Source organism: Crocodylus siamensis, chromosome 11 (genome assembly GCF_052110815.1).
Source record: "Crocodylus siamensis isolate JL-2025a chromosome 11, ASM5211081v1, whole genome shotgun sequence".
In the NCBI taxonomy this organism is placed as follows: Eukaryota; Metazoa; Chordata; order Crocodylia; family Crocodylidae; genus Crocodylus; species Crocodylus siamensis.
In genome coordinates this window covers 7,719,833-7,739,209 of record NC_143405.1, presented here as the reverse complement: position 1 = coordinate 7,739,209, position 19,377 = coordinate 7,719,833, and the positions used below count along the sequence as shown (strand labels likewise).

Sequence of the window (19,377 nt, the reverse complement as noted above, 5' to 3'; positions counted from 1 at the left end):
TGGGAACTGTCAAGTAGTCTGTTTCTCATGCCTGCCATCACTCATGCAGACAATCCAGTGTCAACTGGGAGAGTGAAATAGGTATTCATAGATGCTAGGGGCAGAAGGGACCTCAACAGATCATCGGTATCGGTATTGGTGCGTCTTCCTGGAGTCAAGGCAAGCCAGTTGAAAGGGTGGTAGAACCGAGGTGGCAAGTGGTAGTCAAAACTTTGTGAGCAGTATCACTTTTGTCCATGGAGCTCAGAGCAGACAAGAGTCAGTATTATGCCCATTTTACAGAGGGGAATTGATCCGTCTCCCTCGCATTTCCAAGATGTGACCACCAACAGTGCTGCCAGAGCAGCCAAGGGTTCAGAGCCTTTGTTCTGCAAATAACTGTCCAAGATTAGGGACAAGGACTTTGGTAGCTAGTCTGTCCCAAACTCCATGCTGCTGCAGCTGCATAGCTGGGCTAGCTAATGCCAGGCTAGCATGGGTCTCTCTGAACAGGCTGCCATCACCCTCCTCGACTGCAGTGGAGAGATACCCTTCGTGACCTGCTCAAGGAGAGGAGAGTAGCGCCGTCATGATGACATAGCAGTAAGCTTTGGCTTCAAGGTACTTTGAAAGGCAGCAAGGTCTGCTGAAGGGTACACAGGAAAGAACAAGAGAAGCTAGCAGTCCAAATCTCAGGCTGTGGTCTTGGCCACCCACTGAGTTCAAGATTTCCCCATCTAAAGTCTAGGCACTGGAATTGCCCTCTCACAGTATTGTTGCAATGCCCAACAAATGTTTAGAAAGCATGTGGAAATCTTGTACATGAAACCATTAATGATTACTGTGAACTTACTACCCCATTTACTGCAAGTCTATCCTCCTGTTCCTTGAGAAGCAGTCTAACATTGTCTTGCACACAGATGAATATTAGCATTCAGGGTTTTTCCTACTCCTTGCATTGAAATGTCTCTGCCAGAAAGTATGCATCAGGACTTTAAATGGGAGAAAGGCAAAAGGATCTGGAAGTTTTTTCAGCTCCCAGCTGTAGGGGCAAGGTCTGGGTGCAGGGTAGAGACAGGGCTATTTAAAACTTGACTTCATTCAGAGTCTTTGCAAGACTGGCTGGACCGAACGACAGGAAAGCAGCAATACACAACGTTGGTTTTACACTCATAGGCAATTTCTGGCATTGCCTATTGATAATGATCCTCCCCATACAGAAAATAACCTGTATTTTCTCCACGGTGTTCTCCACCTGTGCATCTGTCAAGTTATTTCAATGCCTGCAAATACACAGATTTTGGCTGAAGCAAATCTGCTTTTCATGGGATTCCCCTAATTCTGTGGGCAGTCTGTTTTGTTGTGAAGCTTTCCCCGAGCCAATTCCAGACTCAGTCCCTCTGGCTGCCAAACTGTTCGGGGAGAGGCAGTTGTGCAGACCACCCCTGGGTCACATTCCTCCCTGCCCTGCATCCGATACTATGCAACATAGGTCCCAAACCACCCAGCCACTCTGCTCATTTTGCAGGCCCTTTGCGCTCTCATCATACAAGGAGGTGCAAATTATTGTACAAGGCACAGGTTTACGCTAGTGCTTGATGCTGGGTAAACGAGTATCAAGCTGGAGTGCTTACACCCACAGCTCAGTCTGGGCATTTCACAACTGCTTGTCCCTCCTCATTCGCAGAAGTGTGGCTCTGGATACACAGCTTACTACTCAGCTCCTCCTTCAACTTCCAACACAGTGTGCGAGGTACTAGGGACAGTAGGTGAAGCAGCAACCCTTTCCATGCTGCCATGCCCACCCACCCCTTTTAGAGGAACAGGTGATGCTTAAGCAAGTTCTTTAGGTTTCTGTTCTCTGCAGGATAGACAAAGCATGTTAACAAGTTAAAGGAAGACGGCTGTGTTAACTTGCTTGTGTCCCCTCCAGCCTCTTAATGCCCAGACCCAATCTGCCATGTGTCACTAGCCCTGTACGGCTAGTAGCTAAAGGAGGTCGTTTCGGGGAAGGTAGATCTCTATTCCAGCTCCTGCTGTGAAGTTCACAGTGACCCTTCTCTGCAGTGTAGCATAATGCCAAAGGCCAGTGCAGTCCTGCAGATTTGTATCAATGCATTTCCCTCCCTGTATAGTTCTGCCAGCACATTTCTTATGCAAGACAGAGGAGTGGATTATGTGCTCAGGTGCCAGATACAGGATCTGGGCTACCAGGCCAGGGAAGGTGGTGGTGGTCACTCAGGTATCCATTACCTTGATCAGAGTCCAATTTTGCACAAAGTTTCCCAGCGTGCATCCATGCCAGCCTTTTCAGGAACTCAACCGTTTCTCTCCTCACCTCCCCTGCCCCTCCCACCCCTGCCCCCGTGTCCTGCCCTCCCCCATTCAAATTATCTAGGCCTTTTTTACATAATAAAATATTAATGAGAGCATAGCGAGTCTCTCTGCAAAGGCTGCATGTATTGAGCTTACGAGGCGCACAAGCTTTTAGAGAGTAGGACACTTTTCCTACTTCCTAAGCATTTTCTTAGGCCTGAATCAATAATGCACTTACTGTATAGCATATGGGTAGTTTTTATCTGGTTCGTTCTTGTATGCTCCTTGAGTGTGCGTGCGCACGCGCACACACTTACAGTGAGGGCTAGGCCTCAACTCTGGCCAGGAGGCATCAGGGGACGATGACAAGAAGCTCAAGTCATAGCTATGCAAACTTTGGCAAAGGGAGGAAAAAGTTGCTCCTGTTCTTCATGGGTTAATAAATACAAATAATAAGAGTATCAGGAAACCAAGGAACAGCAGCAGCTGGACACGGCGGGTTCAACATCTCCCCGCGTCATGGAGCGAACACGTCTCTTCCTTTGCTGCACGTCTGATCCCCCTGGAATTCATCATCGTCCTTGTTTGTTCAGACAATCTCGGATCCCCGCTCACCCCATTAATCCAGTCGCACGCGCAAAACCTTGCATTTGACATTGTTCCCCTTCCCTGCCAGCCCCGGCGGCTATGGTGGGTGCAGAGGTGAAACAAGGTCGTGGAAGAGAAAGGACTGAGGTTGTCAGCTGGTGATGGGATTATCAATGCAGAAAGAAGGAGCTGTTCAAAAATTATTACATGGAACCCAGGGCTGTGCGCGATGCGCCTCTGTGCCCCGGGCAGAGGAGATTATCTTCTTAAGAATGGCATTAGCAGCACAGAGAATTGTTAACCCCGGTCTCTCCAGAGCATAACACGCCTCTCTCCAGCCTTCGGATAGGGGACTATTAACAGCCTCCCCTTCCACTGCCAGCCACCGCAGGGCCGATTTGGTGACCCACAAAGCCTGCAGCCCATCCACCGAGGGCCCTAGAAATGTCAGCGCCGATCATTTGAAAAGTAAAGTTTCCAGCGCTTTCTGCGGCAAAGATAGTATTTTGAGACGTAAATTGTTCCTCGGGGCTGGAAGTGTGTCAGCACGAATTCCTCGCCTCCCCCACCGCGCAGGTTATTTTGGGTCCTAGACTTCGGAGTAGGAGGCCGCAGTCCTTGCGACGCTCACCCAGGCGATGGGAGCTCGCGCTACCCCCGTTTCGGAGGTGGGGACTACTTTGATGCGTGCCCCCCCCCCCCGGGGTCTCCAAATGCACCGTGGCAGCTTCAGGAGCCTGCTGCAGGGGTACAAGGATCTCTCCCTGAAGAAGACGCTGCTTTCTGCTCACTGCTCGAGGCAGTCAGACTCCAGCCCCAGCAGAAGGCTCCCATCGGGGGCCAAAGCACAGTGCTGTCGAGCCGCAGCTAAGAGGAGACGCGGCTCAGCGGGAGAGGAGCCGAGTGACCCCAGCTGAGGAGAGACGCTCGCGTGTGGACGGCATAAGGTGAAGCAGCCGGCTACCTGAGGAGATTAAGGATTTTGCACAGCAGGCTGGGAGGTGTCGGCTGGGATTTATTCTCTCCAGTGCACGCGGGCCGGGAGGGAGGCGTTCACCCACTACTAGACAGACAGACCCGTCACCGCGGGTGCTTCAGGCGCAGGTCACTGGGCATTGTGCAGCCACTGGTGCATGCCCGGTTGTAAGGCGGAAGTTGGATGCTGTACAGAAGGGGCTTGTCACAGCAAAAAGGCGACTGGGACGATCCAGCTTGGAGCAGAAACCTCTCGATCACTCCTCAGCTGCCGAGGGGGCAAGCGTGTTTCAGGTGAGCCACAGTGGTGGCAGCTGTATTCTCACACTCGGCCAGCGTGCTTTCCAGAGGAGATGGTTAATACATACACATAAGTATTAAACCCCTTGGCAGCAAGGCTTATGTGGTCTTTGCGGACTCGGCTCAGTCCTCTCTCTCTCAGCACCGAGTTCGAAAACCTGCCGTCTGTTCGCCACATCCAAGTTGGGAACTGGGATTTCAAGCTCCCAGCTCTGTTCCCGACCCACTGTCTCCAGCTCCCACTCACTAACCCGTCATTTCTCCAAGCGAGCCTGTATTTTTTGGGTGCCCAACAGCAAGGTCTGTTATCCGGACAGCGTGAGCATGCAAAAGTCCAGCTAAGTTTTATGGGAGCTGGGAAGGTCAGGCAGTCGTGAAGGTCAAGAGCCCAAGATCAGGGACCAGTCCTCAGCTGGGGCCTTCTCGCTTCTGTGCCTCAGTTTCCCCACCGTAAGATGTGTTCATCACATAGGCATATTTTTAACCACAAAGCTTAATTAGCACGAAGTGGCCAGCTATGCTGGCTGGAGGCAGCGCATGATGATGTTATTAGCAGTAACCTTCTAACACGCCGGGGCTGTAATCAAGCACTGGCAAGATGCTTCTGAAATTTCAAAACACAGGCTGGGGAAGGGAGGGGAGGAAAGGGAGCAAGCAAGCCTGGAAGCAGGGGTTGAATCTTTCCTGCCACAATGAAGGCAAGCCCAGGGGAGCACGTGAGTCTTGGATGAACTGCAAGCAGCTCACTGAGTAAGTATCTGCTCCAGGCCAGAGGGAGAAGAAGCAAGGGAGGAAAGCAAGATGTCTTACTGAACGCCTCCCCGGTTATGATTACTAAGGGCTGCTCCGTTCAGACAGTGGTGTCTGCTCCTGCTGACTCATGGCATCCTGAAGCAAGCACGCAGACAGAAATGTTTCCTGATGCCCCTTGCCGAGGACTGACCTTGCACTCAAACAACCTTTGATTAGGAAGAAACAGAAAAAGAAAGGGAGCGAGCAAGCAATCAATGCCCCAAACCGCAGAGATGCAAGGGGGAAGGGAGTGACATAAGGGCAAGCCAGGATTAGAAGCTCCTCTGTACAGGGACCCCATTTCCGCTGGATTAATAATTCATACCGGCTCTGACTTTTGTTACCAACAAACAGGAAACGGCTTGTTAGTAGGGACGCTTTCCCTTTGCTTGCTCTGCCCTAAGATGAGCCCCTGGCGGATGGCCTTGGTGGGAGGGAAGGGGAAAGGCAGCAGGGAGGCAGCAGCAAGCAAACGATGCTGCTGTCCCGATCTGGATGCTTTCCCAAAAGAATGGGCTCCGGGGCTGAAGCTACTAAAATACTGGTCACCTTATCGCTGACATCTCTGCCAAATCCTATAAGCCCGTGGGCATGGGCCACGTAAAGAGTCACCCTTGGAGGATTTTGCATGAAAACATGTTTCCATCCGGGCAGCTCAGGGTTTTGCTCCCCTCGATCGTGTGTGAGCAAGGGTCCTTACAGTGACATGTAGGGGGATGGGGGTCCTTGTTCGGTTGGTTTTTGCCCTCTAGCCATGAAGTGAAGTGAAGTGAAGTAAAGGAGGTCAATAAGCAGCTTCCTCCCAAGGAAGGTTTTAAAAGAAATGCAAGGCTTCTTGATTTTTCCCCTCTGTGCTCTCAATCTCCTCCCCTCCCCGTCCTTCTTCCATGCTAAGATCCCCATCTCCTTGTGCTGTACCTCACTTTGCTTGCCCCAAAATACATCACTTAGCTACAATTGCTTATATGGAATATTAGATGCCGCAGGAAGGTCATGTGGTCGTGAAGACAAGGGACTAGATCTCAAGATGCTATTGGGGAAGCAAGTCATCCATGAGATTAATCCGTGAAGATGTGGCCCGCTGGAAAGGAGCCTGAACGCCTCCGTTGTAGTGGCTATAGTAAGAAACTAATCCGACACTCTCAGAAACCATATCGACTCGTATCCTCATGGCCCTTCACCTCGTCCCCCTAAATACCAATGCTGACTCAAAACCTGGAGCCAACTCAGGAAGCTTATTTCAGTCCAGGATGAAGATCCAGGGCTCAGCAGCTTGCCTTCAGCTTGCAGCCACCGCAAAGACGATTCCCCGACCCAAGGAAAGGTGTCAACCAACAGGATACAGAAAAAAGTATTATTAAAACATGTAGATACCGATTCTGCAGTCCGCTATACCAAGGGGAATCCAAAGCAACTCTTCTGTCGTGAGCAGCGTTCGTGCCGGTTTACCCAGGCGCAACTGAAATCAGAATCCGCCCGCCGCGCGTACGTGTGGGCGCCGGTTCCCTGAAGGCGAAGAGTGGCCGTGAAGTGGTTTGAAGTGCGCAGTGGTGCAGCGTGGAGGCTGGGTAAACAGATGACTTGCGTTCCTGCTTTGTGTGCATCTCATCGGAAGAAAGGAACAAGGCCAAGGCCAAGATTTGTATAACCGCACAGAAAGGGCAGGAAGAACATACACGTATATCCATACCGTGGTCTGCCTTCTGCAGCGTGCTGCTGCGTACTCGCTACCGAGTACCGTCTGTCCCTGTTACACAACGTGCAGGGGCTTTTAACTTGAGCAACTTGAAATCGGCCCCGGCTGAAACTTTGCAAGGAAAGCAGCCTTTGCAAGGAAGCACCCTAGCCCAATCTCTTGCCAATTCTTCCTTTTTTCGACTAGCTTTTTGCATGTTGTCCCTTTAAGACCTAGAGCACGAGGAGGGTAGTAAGATTGCATTTAGGCAATGTGAGGGGAGGGGAAACCCCCCCAACCTTTTAAAAGTACAATCATCTCAGCCTCTGGCTGGGCTGACGAGAATCGGGGAACTGCAGAGCACTGTGGTGCTGCATGGGAGCGGAAATTCAGACCCTTGCAACTAAAGGCTCGAAACGTGTGGAAACAAGCTGCATACCAGCACGAGCAGCCTATGTCACGGTGTACCCCAGCAGAAGTGCGGACGCCCGAGGAAGCGTACAGCCAATCAATCCAGGACCTTACAGCCATCTTGTAGCAAGGCACAGTGGATAGCTCAGGATAGCACGTGCTTGCACGACAGCGCTAGAATGATTGACCGTTCGCATTTCCCTGTTCACCAGGGCTCCCCTAGGGGTGACCAGGTCCAGCGGTCACAAACTGCTGGAAGACCGTCTTAAACTGGACAGAAGGAAAAACTTCCTTAGTCTGAGTCTCCAGAGTCTAGAACAGGCTCCCCCCAGAAGTGGTGCAAGCGCCTACTCTGGACACATCCGAGTTGTGTTTGGATGCCCATCTTGCTGGGGGGAATCTGACCCCAGCCCCTGGGGCAGGGGGCTAGCCCCGATGATCCCGTTAGGTCCCTTCCAGCCCCAGTGTCTATGAAGTCTATGAAACCAAATTCAGCACAGTGCCAAAGTATGGGAGATCCCAACTCATACCATGCCGTTTGAGGTAGTTTTATGCACCTTTAAAAATACTAAAGAAGAGATTAAGACTTCAGGGACCTCACTGTTTGCAATCGCCACTACGTGAGGAGTCCGAGAAAGGTTCAAATATCCCCAAAGCGCGCTGGATGAGTTGGGCAACTTTCTACATGAAGTGGGTGGAAATACTCAAAAGCTGTTTTAGGAGGAGAGAAGCTAGCCATGTATTTGAGAGAGATTATTTTCATGCTCCCAGACACCTTGCCGGCGAGTTACGCTGCTTGCCAGCTGTTGGAAATAATCGCTGTAAATTAATTATGGCCATTTCAACCATCCTATCCCTCTCAATCTGTGAAGAGAGTGAAAATTAATTGTCAGGGAATATTTCCAGTTCTATGGGAATTCCATCCTGACCGCTGGCAGGTTATCAGTTTATGCCCTGAAGCATGAGATTTAATTACTTACAACTGTTATTTTTGATCAGAAGAATCACCTTGCCCTTTCATAAATCCAGGTAGAACTTTTGAGCCAAAGCATCAAGAATAAAAATACTGAAGAGGATCTTGCTTTTTAGGACGAGCCAGGATTATTTCTTCGTTTGAGAACACGCATTAAGGGTAAATTTCTCTTTTGGAACCAAATTTTGCATTCTTGACTATAGGCCAGCTGCAGTCGGACAGACTGTTTCTGGTTTTGAGGATCTCCGAAACTGGACCTACGCTAATCTTCACCCTTCGCTGTAGCAATGTCTCCCCCCTTAGGCCTGAAATGAAATCCCAAAGCCTCTAGTTTTCCGCATTCAGGGAGAATTTCCCAGTCGAGGTTGTGATGAGGAGCTGCACTAAAGGTGCATCAAGCCCAAACTCAGTGTGGTGCTTGTGAAAGATGTTGGTCTGATGGACCCTGAGCTACATTTCTCTATTTTCTCCCACAGTGGGCAGTGCAAGTCCCTCTCTCGTACCTGATCTAGCAGGAACACCTGCAGGAATGAGGGCTCGGGCACCATGGTGTACCCAGTGCCTTGGGGAGGGGGTGGCTGGCATTGCTAATGGTGTTACCACATGCAGTACAATGGGGGATTTCCCTGGGCCAGTTCTGAAGACAGAAGTCTCTAACTTAGTCATCCCCCAATATATTGTCACCCAGATCTCTGCTCCCCGAGCTTTCATAGTATGCCCAAAGTCCAGAGATGGAAGATGCCAAAAGGACCACCGTCATAATGAATAATGGATATCATCATACCTAGACACCAGCAGCCACATTTACTCTGGTGTACTTCCACGGGCCTCAATGTTATTACGTCAGCTTTGCCCATAGATGTACGCCTCCGCCTCCAAATCAAAGCAAAGAAAACAAGGCCTGTGTTAGACCCCAAAGCCACGTAACCCCTGCGCTTCTGAAAGGGGCCGGGAAATGAATGCTAGGTGCCCACACCTCCTATCAGCATCCCGCCCCACTTGGCCCTGTGCCCTGTATCAGCAGCTGCCAAGAACACTTGAGACTGGCACAATATTAGTGGCGATAGGGCCTCTAATCCTTGGATTAATTTGGGGAATTCAGCTAAGTGTAAAGGAGAGAAATGGAAAGAAAAATCAAATGCACTGGAATGATCATTTCTGCTTTGTCCTTGCAGCCTCCTGAACAAACAAATCTAACTCGGTGCTTGAAGGGGGGAGCGGGGAAAGAAAGCAGCACTGATGTAGTAAAAACACAATCCAAGACCTCTTTCCTCTCTCTGCTTGCGAGCGTATCTGCATGAGAGGCAGAAAGAGGGAGATGTGATGCCTGTTGTTTGTGAAAGCCTTCCCACAGCAGGGGCAGACACTCTTATACGCAGGCCGATTCATTAGTGCCCCTGACCTCTGCTCCGCGGAGCACGGAGCCGGGACCGAGCCTCCGCTCCGCAGGTTGGGTCAGAACAGGGGGTTGGCAGCGCCGAGGTTAGCGATCTACACGTCTCCCGCGGCTGTTGGGAGGTCAGTCTTTCCCGTGACAGACAGGTCACTTAGATGGGGGGAGAGAGGCGGTGGCGGGAGGGCACTCGGGGGTTCGAAGGTGGCTTTTGTCATCGCTGCAGCTTGTGCCATTAGCTGGGACCAGAGGAATCAGGTGCAAGTGAATATTGTCGACGTGGTGGCTTTTGCAGCATCTTGCAGGAGCTGAAGGAAATTTGATCCCAACTTAAGCACCCGGTTGCTGTCCTAGGCAAAAGGATGACTTTGGAAACTAAGCAGCTAATCTTTAAGCTGAAACTCAAAGTCCCGCTGGAAGCCTAAGGCGCTCTCAAGTGCGTCACAAGGTGTCTCAAGTGCAGTTGGGCTGGGTTAGTGTCCAGGGGCGAGGAAGGCAGCCTCCTGGGGTGCAAAGAGCTATGTGAATTCAAGCCAAGGACACCTAGGCCAGGACTGTTCTTGGGAGGAGGACAGCACTTCCGTGCCCTTTCCCAGCTGCACCAGTACAGAAATTGAGATTAAAAGGTAGAAATTTTGAAGGAGTCCATGTGCCTGCGTAAGGGTGAACCAGATCAGACTGTAGGATCAGGGCCATAAGTAACATACTTGGATAACACATCACTACCGTACAGCCCCCTCCTCCACTTTCATTTTCACAGCTTGGCTCTGAATGCATTTTATTTTATTTTATTTTATTTTATGAGATTGTTCCCCCCCCCCCCCAACCCTCCAACAGGGCTGCTAGTGTTTTTCATTTCTCTCTCTTTTCCCTGGCAAAGAGATCCACCAAAGGCTGCATTTTTATTTCTGTGTAGCTTTCACCATTCTACAACAGATGTCTGGTTTATTTTAACTATTCGACAGCTTAATGATTAATGAAGTAATTTCACGTACAAAAATATATATTTTGTGCTATAAGGCTGAAAAAATGGTTGCGTCTGCCAGGGAAAACATACCCAAAAAACCCCACCTCCTAACCACATTCATTATAGGCTACATTCTGGCCACATTAAAGTCAAAGACAAGATTTCCATTGAAGCAGACCCTAGTACCAGCTAGCTTTTATAGTTTAGTAAGCCTTTCCCCCCTGCCATTTTTATCCACCTTTTGGAAATCTCTCTCCCTCCCGCAACCCAGCTGGTACCTTGCATCTGTGTCTTTCTCTTAGCAGACTAACGGCCTGTTTCTCAAACAGTCTTTCCCAATAAGAGAATTGACCCATAGCTGGTTTTTTGACTTTCAGGCCCTTCCTCCTCATAATATTTCAATTCCTAAGCAGTTTCGAGTCTGCGATTCACAAGGTCATCTCTCTTTGGAGCACCAACTTGGATCAGAGTCCTTCTTAATGCATAAGGTATAAGGACCCAATATGGCAAGTTAGCAAGCACCATCAGCTCCATTCCTTCAGTGGGGGCGAGGGGTGCTACGCACCTCTTTAGAGATGCTCACGCTCTTGCAAAAGGGGGTCGGAGATGACGGTGAGAGCCCCCAAGGGCGTGTTCAGAAACTGCCCCAACCCAAGACCCTGGAACCGGGCATTCAGATTCTAAACAGTGTCGATATGGATCTGAACACCAACGGTTTGAGCCAAAACTTTCCATCTAATGTTACCCAGGCATGGGGAAGGTCCAGTTTGCTCTGAACTCTGTTGCCTTGGCCTCTTTCTAGGCATTTCATAGAAAGTTAGGGTTGGAAATGACCTGAGGTCATCTAGTCCAACCCCCTGCTCAAAGCAGGACCAGCCCCAACTACATCATCCCAGTACAGACTTTGTCTAGCCAGGTCTTAAAAACCTCCAGGGATGGAGATTTCACGACCTCTCTGCATAACTTGTTCCAGTGTTTTGTACCCTCCTAGTGAGAAAGTTTCACCCAATACCCAACTTAAGCTTCCCTTGCTGCAACTTGAACGCACTGCTTCTTGTCCCGTCATCTGCCATCTCTGAGAAGAGTCCAGCTCCATCCTCTTTGAAACCCGCTTCAGGTAAGTTGAGGGCTGCTGTTAAATTCCCGCTCAGCCTCCTTTTCTCCAGACTAAGTAAACCCAGTTCCCTCGGTCTTTTCTTACAAATCATGTGCCCCAGCCCCCCAAACCATTCTTGTTGCCCTCCACTGGGCTCTCTCCAATTTGTCCACACCCTTTCTGTAGTGGGAGGCCTAACACTGGACACAGGACTCCAGATGCGACCTCACCAGTGCTGAGTAGAGGGGAAGAATCACTGCCCTCGATTTACTGGCAACACACCTACCGTGACCAGCACGCGCTCCTGGCGGCTGGGGGAGCGCAGCGGTGGCAGGCGGGAGCGCGGCCACGGAGGAGGGGTGGCAAGCGCTGACCAGGGGGCGGCGACCGCTCGCAGGCGCTGCCGGCAGCATCAGCGGCCGCCAGCGGGAATTGCTGACCGCCTACAGATGCCGCTGGCTGTGTTGGTGGTGGGGCGGTGAGTGGCAGTCACCCCCAGGCGCCATGGACACTGTCAGCAGCGCCTTTTTGCAGGGGGTGCACGTGCACCCCCTACATGTCACCCTGACACCTACCAATGCAGCCTTCTTGGCCACAGGGGCACACTGGTGGCTCTTCTTCAGCTTATTGTGCAGGGTAACCCCCAGGTCCTTTCTGCAGAGCTGCTGCCCAGCCAGTCGGACCCCAGCCTGTACTGGCGCATGGGATTGTTCCGTCCTAAGTGCAGGACTTTGTACTTCTCCTTATTGAACCTCATGAGATGTCTTTTGGTCCGATCCCCCAACTCGTCTAGGTCTCTCCGAATCCTAACCCTACCCTCCAGTGTGTCTACTACTCCCACCAACTTGGCGTCATCTGCAAACTTGCTGAGGGTGCTCTCTGTGCCATCTTCCAGGCCATTGATGGAGATATTACACACGATGGGCCCCAGGTCCTCAGCAGATCTGCCAGTTAGAGGCACCCTTGCACTGCTAAAATTTGCTGTTGGAAACCGCACTCAAGCTATCGCAGTTAGCAACCTAATCTCTGACACTTCAAGCCATGTTTTCACATGTTAATGTAGGTTTGACATCATGTTAGTTAACAACAGAAAAAAAATGGCTACAGCACAGCATGCTAAAGAACAGGAACATTTATACATCTAAATTGCTAAAAGGGCAGTCAAGTCAGTAACAAATGCTACCATGCAAATTAAAGTGAATGCCTTATTTTTCCAAGCTGATTGAACAATCCAAGTCTCCACCTGCTCACTGATGCAGCCTTGTATATTAAAAGTGGGCAGATTATTTTTAAGGACACATGGCATGGGTAAGAGTGAGATTCAGAAAAATTACCTGGAATTGTTTCAGTGCTACTTAACGGATCTTCCCAGGACTAGCAAAGCAGCCAAAAAACGGCCATCTGTTTCTGCCTTCTCCCCCGCCCGACACAGAGTCCAGACAATCCAGCCATTTGGAAGTTGTACTCCTGTCCAGAAATACTCGGTCATCTCAATAAGCCTGAATGCAAACAGCAGTTTAGAAACCAACTTGCTCAATTAGCTGGGTCCAGACCCAAGTTCTGCCTTTTAGCACTCTCACATTTTTTAAATTAAGTATTCACTTCCTTGTCCTACTCATTTCACATTGGGTGCTCTAATAAGTCCTCCATGGCCAGTATCTTCATTCAAGGTGAAGGAAAAGCATCCTTTATGCCCTTGCAGAGGTTATGCAGACCTTGGGTTCAGAGGCAGAGGAGTGCCTACCTGCTATACCCCCCCATGTAGGAGAAGTTGGATTCCCTCTTCCTCCTGTCCTATACACTCCAGCCTGTGGATCTGAACCCAGAGGTCAACACCCTCATTGACTATACTAAGGGGTCAGAGCACTGTCCCTTCTCCAAGTTGGTTCTGAAGGGAAGAAAATAGAAAAAAGAAAACGAAATAGCCCCTGTGTTATACTCCTGCCCACGAGGTCTTATCTGTTTTTCTGTTTTGCTAGGATTTCCCTGGTGGGTTTTTTTATTTGCATAGTGCAACCTTACCAGCATGATGCCTCATTATCTTCTGTGGGCTCTGACCCACTCAGTTGGGTCATCACTGGTTATTAAGAAAGACTCCAACAAAAAGCCAGAAGAAAGTGATCCATTAAAAGTCTTTGTCCACAGTAGGGAAAGCAGAGCTATACTGGTTAAACAATCCCAGCAAGCCCTTCTGGTGTAGATGCAGTTTATACCAGCAAATATGTCAGTATTGCTTGTAGCAATAGCCCAAATGAAATAAGAGGCAGCAGCTAAAACATTTTACACTAAGGATGTTGTGCCCACACAAGAAGGGCGTCAGACGGGTATTTTTTCCCCTTCCGTTTCCATCTGCAGCTTTTCGGCGGGGCAGTGCTCGGCATTGTTAAAACTGTTTTATTGCACCCAACAAGTGGCTTTGCTTCAATAGCGTGAGTGATTCCCCAATATGTAGCATCTCTTAAATTATATACTAGTATATCAAAGACCTTCTAAAGAATTCTGGATCCTGTCATAGCCTATACATCACAATAGGACATAAGCTTTACCATGCAGGAGCAGATCACTGACCCAGGCTACCAGATATATTGGCCCCTGACAAGAGCAGATTATCTTGCCCCTTGAGGAACACCATCCTAAAGCTTTGGACAGCTTCAGAGATATTTGTGCGGTGGTCTTCACATCTGACCTCCCCGAGAGTCTGATGTATAGCACGGATCCCCTCTATTTGGTTTGCATGGCTGCATGGGTTGTTAAGGGTGATCATGATATCCATCCCCTTTTGTTTAGGGATCAGCTGAAGTATTAGTTTAATATCCACTATCTTCCCTTGGAGGATGGGCTCACTAATCTCACAGTCCCCAGTGATTACCTTTCCTCTGCCTTTCATACATGCATGTGCATGCCCTCCCCCATTACAAAGGCTACTAAGCGAAGCATGTGAAAGAACTTCCAGAATTAAGGTTGCCCACACCACCTTAATGTAGTTGGCTTGCACACATCTATTACACTACAGACTTCAGCTCTCCGAGCACTTTTTTTCCCCTTCAATCAACCCCTGCCTCATACAGTGCCAAGGATAGATGGTGCTCATTTAATGATCAGCTGCTCAATATTTTGTTTCAGCCTCTTTGTTCAGCATGTGGTCCCATGCCTTACTTACAGTACACTGTTCAAATGCTGCTCTGAAGACCGATTTATTTGTTTCCTCCAGGGCTTTTCTATGGTAGTCAGCACTAGACTATCCAAGTGCTTTGCATACATTATGTTATATTCCCAGCGCTCCTAGGTGAGTGGAAGAGGCTGGACTATGTCCATTTTACAAATGGGGAGTAGAGACACTGAGATATAAATCAAAAGGTTTGGGTGCCCAGTTGGAGACGAGCAAGACCAGATATTTCACAGCGCTTAGCTTCACGAAGCACTTGGAGTTGATGGGAGCCTGGGTTTGAACACACCTTCTGCAGCTAAGAGTACCCAGTGCTTTTGCAATCATACCCCCTAGATTATCAAGTTGGGCATCTAGAAAGTAAGAAATGAGGAAACAACAGCCTCTTCCCCTGTGGGAAGTTTGGTGTGAATGACTTGCCCAGCAGCAAGAAAAGAAACTCGACCACACGAGTAGGGACGCAATCCAGGTCTACAAGACAAAAGACAGCCACTTCAGCAACCAGAAGCCACTCCTAATGCTCTGCCTCACCAGCTCACACTTTCTGATCTTTGCAACGCACATTTGGACACTCACCAGACTGCTGCATTTGTCCCAGTATTGTGTCCCAGCCTGGTGCACTTCAGCTTCTGAGTTTGGAGAGAAAACCCGCACGCTGCCCTTGGCATAGCTCACCAAGCTCGCTCTCAGAGTGCAGTTGCTGTGTTTGCCATCTCTGCCTGCAGGGCAGCACCTGCAGCTCAACTGCGCATCTCCATGGGCATATTGCAGCCTCCTCTAAGCCTAAAAGCCCCCTCCCCTGCTTAACTCTATCCACATGAGAGGCCTCTCCCTCTCTGTCACCCATAACTTAGCAGCTCTCGCCCCTCATCTGGCTCCACCTGTGCCTCTCTTCCCCCAAGCTGGTGAAACACCAAGAACGAAACCCCGAAAGAGAGCCATTCCTGCTCTTTTATAACCTTCCCACCTGCTCTGGCAGGTGACCTCCAAGTCAAGCTCAACAGCTGACCACGTCTTCCTGACAGGTGATTCCATTGCTCCTGATGAAGGTGAGAAGAAGCTGGCCTGTGTGATCACGTACCAGTGGTGGAGATAATTTATTGTTAGCATATACAGGGTTTGCAATCTCAAATAAAATCCCTAAAATGCCCACAGATTCTTCAACTCATTACAGCATCCAGAGATCCAGCCCTTTCTACTGTGCAACCTTGAGTGAGCCTCAGGGCAGGTCCATCCTGAGTCCTGAATGTGACTGTGTAATTAAAGACTTCATACATATACATAATAGAGGTAAACCAAGGTTTCAGGGGCAGCCTTAACCCTGGCATTTCCTAACTGGCAAAAGCTTAATTTAGCAACTTTAATCATGTTCTTTTTATGGAGTTCTGTGCGTGTGTGCGCATGTGTGTACATGTACACATGCATGTGGGGGGGATGCATATGGGTAAAGTGTGTATCAGTATGCAACTTCCCATGTTTTTCAATGAGCCAAAAGAATAAAGAGAAGTGAAATCCCATTCTGCAGCTTCATCGGCCAAGCAGTAGCTAGCTGAGCGGTAGGATTGGACCCCTTAAGCCCCCTCTGCCAGACCTTTGCTATTTGAGGCTGAGGGACCGAATGGCTTTGTTTGGGGGGTTTTTTCTTGGATATTAGGGAAATCTTTCTTGCTAGGAGGATGGTGAAGCACTGGAATGGGTTACCTAGAGAGGTGGTGGAAGCTCCATCCTTGAAGGTTTTAAAAACCCAGCTCAACAAAGCCTTGGCTGGGATGATGTAGTTGGGGCTGGCCCTGCTTTGAGCAGGGGGCTGGACTAGATGTGACCTCCTGCGGGCCCTTCCCACCCTCGTCTTCTGTGATTGAACTAAGGCATGACTGATAGGAGCAGTGATACATTGTCATCTCTGCTGACCAGAACCAGGAGGGGCTGGGGTACATACACGGCCAATAGTGGGTTTCCCACGTTTGCTGACAGCAGAAGAGCAACGACCCTCAGGAATTTGGGTTTCCGTTCCTGGCTTTGCAGGGAATACACTTCCTGAGCACGCTCTTCCTTTCTGCTCTGTCTCTTTCAGCCTGTCCCTGCCTCCTCTCTTCTCCACCCCGACGCCTTGTCCCATCCTCCGTGCCAGCTAGTCAGCAGCCAAGTTCCAGTCCCCTTGGCCAGCCATTCCCAGATTCACCTCTCCTCGTCTCATCAAGTCTGTCTCTTCGCTCCCTTGGCTCTTTATCCAGGATAAGTCTCCTCTCCAACCCACTTCCCAGGCCCTTGCCCCAGTCTCCCCCCACACTGGCTTCTTGTCTCAGTCTCTTTGCCCACCCTGTCACAGCCCTCCCCCCAGTCCACCCCCTTGAGAGATGTTATCCCTATTGTCGCCCACACTTGCTCTGAGCCCAGGCCAGCCAGTCCCAGTCTCCTCCTTCTGCGAACTTTTAATCTAATCTTCATGTTCCTTCCCTAGACACCTCGCAGGCTGCCACTGCTGTTTTCCCCAGTGGCTCTTTTGCTCAAACATTTCCAGCCTCCTGACTTCTAATGCCCCACCTTAGTGTTTTTGCCCTGCCGGTTTGTCGCAGATTGTTATCCTTTCTTCTGTCCCAGTCTCGCCAGTCTCTTTGTCCCACCCTACTCTCCCACCCATGCTGTGGTCTCAATCTTGTCCCTTCTGCCTTGTCCCTAAGTCAGCTGCGGCACCAAAAGGTGTCACTGGGTGCATCTACATGTGCATTTGAGTATGCATTACCCTATTTTAATGCACATTAAAGCGTCACAAAAAAACCACGCTCTTTAGCTAATGCGCATTAAAACAAGCTAACGTGCATTTTTCTAGTACCTCACAAGGGAAGTAACTAGATTTAACGCACGCTAGGTAAAGCACATAAAAGAAAGCGTAGACGTGCCCGCAGAGTACACCAGAGGCAGGCTCCCTGCTCTCGCATCAAGCGCCTGGCCCCATTCAGCCCACAACACCTGGGTTCGCGTCTACAGCCTTTAGCTGGAGCATCCTCAATCGCCCTGTCAGGTTATTAGCAGTAGCGGGTGCGAGTGTCTCAAGCACATGCCGTGAGCATATTTGGAAAGTCCGGCTCCACCTCTGGTATTAAGTCTGCAAACTGTCTAAGACTCCTGTGTGTTGCTTTCTTCTCTTGTCATTGATTGTTCTTCTTTCAGGAGAACCCATACTTGTGCAGCGATGAGTGTGACGCTTCCAACCCAGACCTGGCCCACCCGCCAAAACTGATGTTTGACACCGAGGATGAAGGGCTGGCCACTTACTGGCAGAGTGTGACATGGAGCCGCTACCCGGAGCCCCTGCTGGCTAACATCACGCTGTCCTGGAACAAGAGCATCGAGCTGACAGATGACATTGTGATAACCTTTGAGTACGGCCGACCCACCATCATGATGCTGGAGAAGTCCCTGGACAACGGGAGGACTTGGCACCCCTACCAGTACTATGCAGATGACTGCATGGAAGCCTTTGGCATGCCAGCACGGAGGGTCAGGGACCTTTCTACTACCAGTGCCAACAGGGTGCTGTGCACGGAGGAGTACTCCCGCTGGGTGGGCTCCAAAAAGGAGAAGAACGTGCGGTTTGAGGTGAGGGATCGCTTTGCCATCTTTGCTGGCCCAGACCTCAAGAACGTGGACAACCTGTACACCAGGCTGGAGAGTGCCAAGGGCTTGAAGGACTTCTTCACTGTGACCGACCTGAGGATGAGGCTGCTGAGACCGGCTCTCGGGGGGACGTATGTTCAGAGGGAGAATTTGTACAAGTACTTCTATGCTGTCTCCAACATTGAAGTCATTGGCAGGTACCCGCTGCTTGTTTGCTTTCTATCTTGCTGCTTGGAGGGCTGGGAACGGGGGTATAGTGTTGTTGTTAGAAAGCTGAGCTAAGTATTTATTGACTCAACAGATTATCAACTCGCCATCTCTCTCATTCACCCTCTGATTTGGTCCCTAAATCAGAACAAAGTCAAAAGAACAAGCGTACTTGTACAATGGGTAGCTTGTTGCCCAACAGGAGCCCTCCTGAAGGAAGCATCTCTGCACTGGAGACTGAGCATTGTGCTTCCTTGTGGATATTAAGCCTGGCTAGTGCCTAGAGCGAGGCAGCCAGAAGGGGAAAGGGTTGTGCAAAATTCTGTTCCCCGTACTTCCATCTCTGCCACTGACTTGTTCTTCATCCTTGTCCAAGTCACTGAGCCTCTTATGTGCTCCTTGCTCTCCTGCTAGCACAGCTGCCCGACTCGCCATCATCAGTGTGTGACCCTACCTCTGTTCAGAGTGCCATCTGGCAGCTAGTACCTTCCCGAAAAGGCCAAACACCTATTTTGATGTGTTGAAGGTCACCCTCCTCATGTCATGGCTCAAACAAGGGAGCTCCACGTGAAAAATGCACTGTACGGGGAGGATGCTAGGAAGAGCAGCCCTCCAGGACCTGCCCTGCTACCCCATGCACATAACTGTGTTGGCTGTGACGGTGAGGGTTACGTCGTTCCCTCCTGCTATTATAGGGCTGAGCTCCTTCTCAGCCCTGCGAGCTCACCTCCTTCCTGACATGCAGTACCCACCCTGCTCTTCCAGCTCACGGCCTCGCCGGAGGTAGGTGTTTAGATACATCTAGAACGGCAGAGTCTCTGCCCCCAAAATCTTACAGTCCAAGGAAGGGAGTCGTGCGTGAGAGGTGCTGGAGATGGGTAGCCGATAAAGCTCAGACCATCAAACCCTGTTGATTTGTGA

The 19,377-nt window shown here is 50.1% G+C and overlaps 1 protein-coding gene across 2 annotated transcripts in view; it reads left to right on the top strand.

Annotated features, from left to right (window-relative positions):
- The window catches only part of NTNG2 (netrin G2), a 66,340-nt gene that overhangs the window by 8,172 nt on the left and 38,791 nt on the right, over positions 1-19,377 (top strand). For both annotated transcript variants that reach the window (XM_090021963.1, XM_090021962.1), the window contains exon 2: positions 17,803-18,446. In XM_090021963.1, coding sequence (XP_089878089.1) covers positions 17,803-18,446 — 644 coding nt within the window. The remainder of the gene's footprint in view (positions 1-17,802; positions 18,447-19,377) is intronic.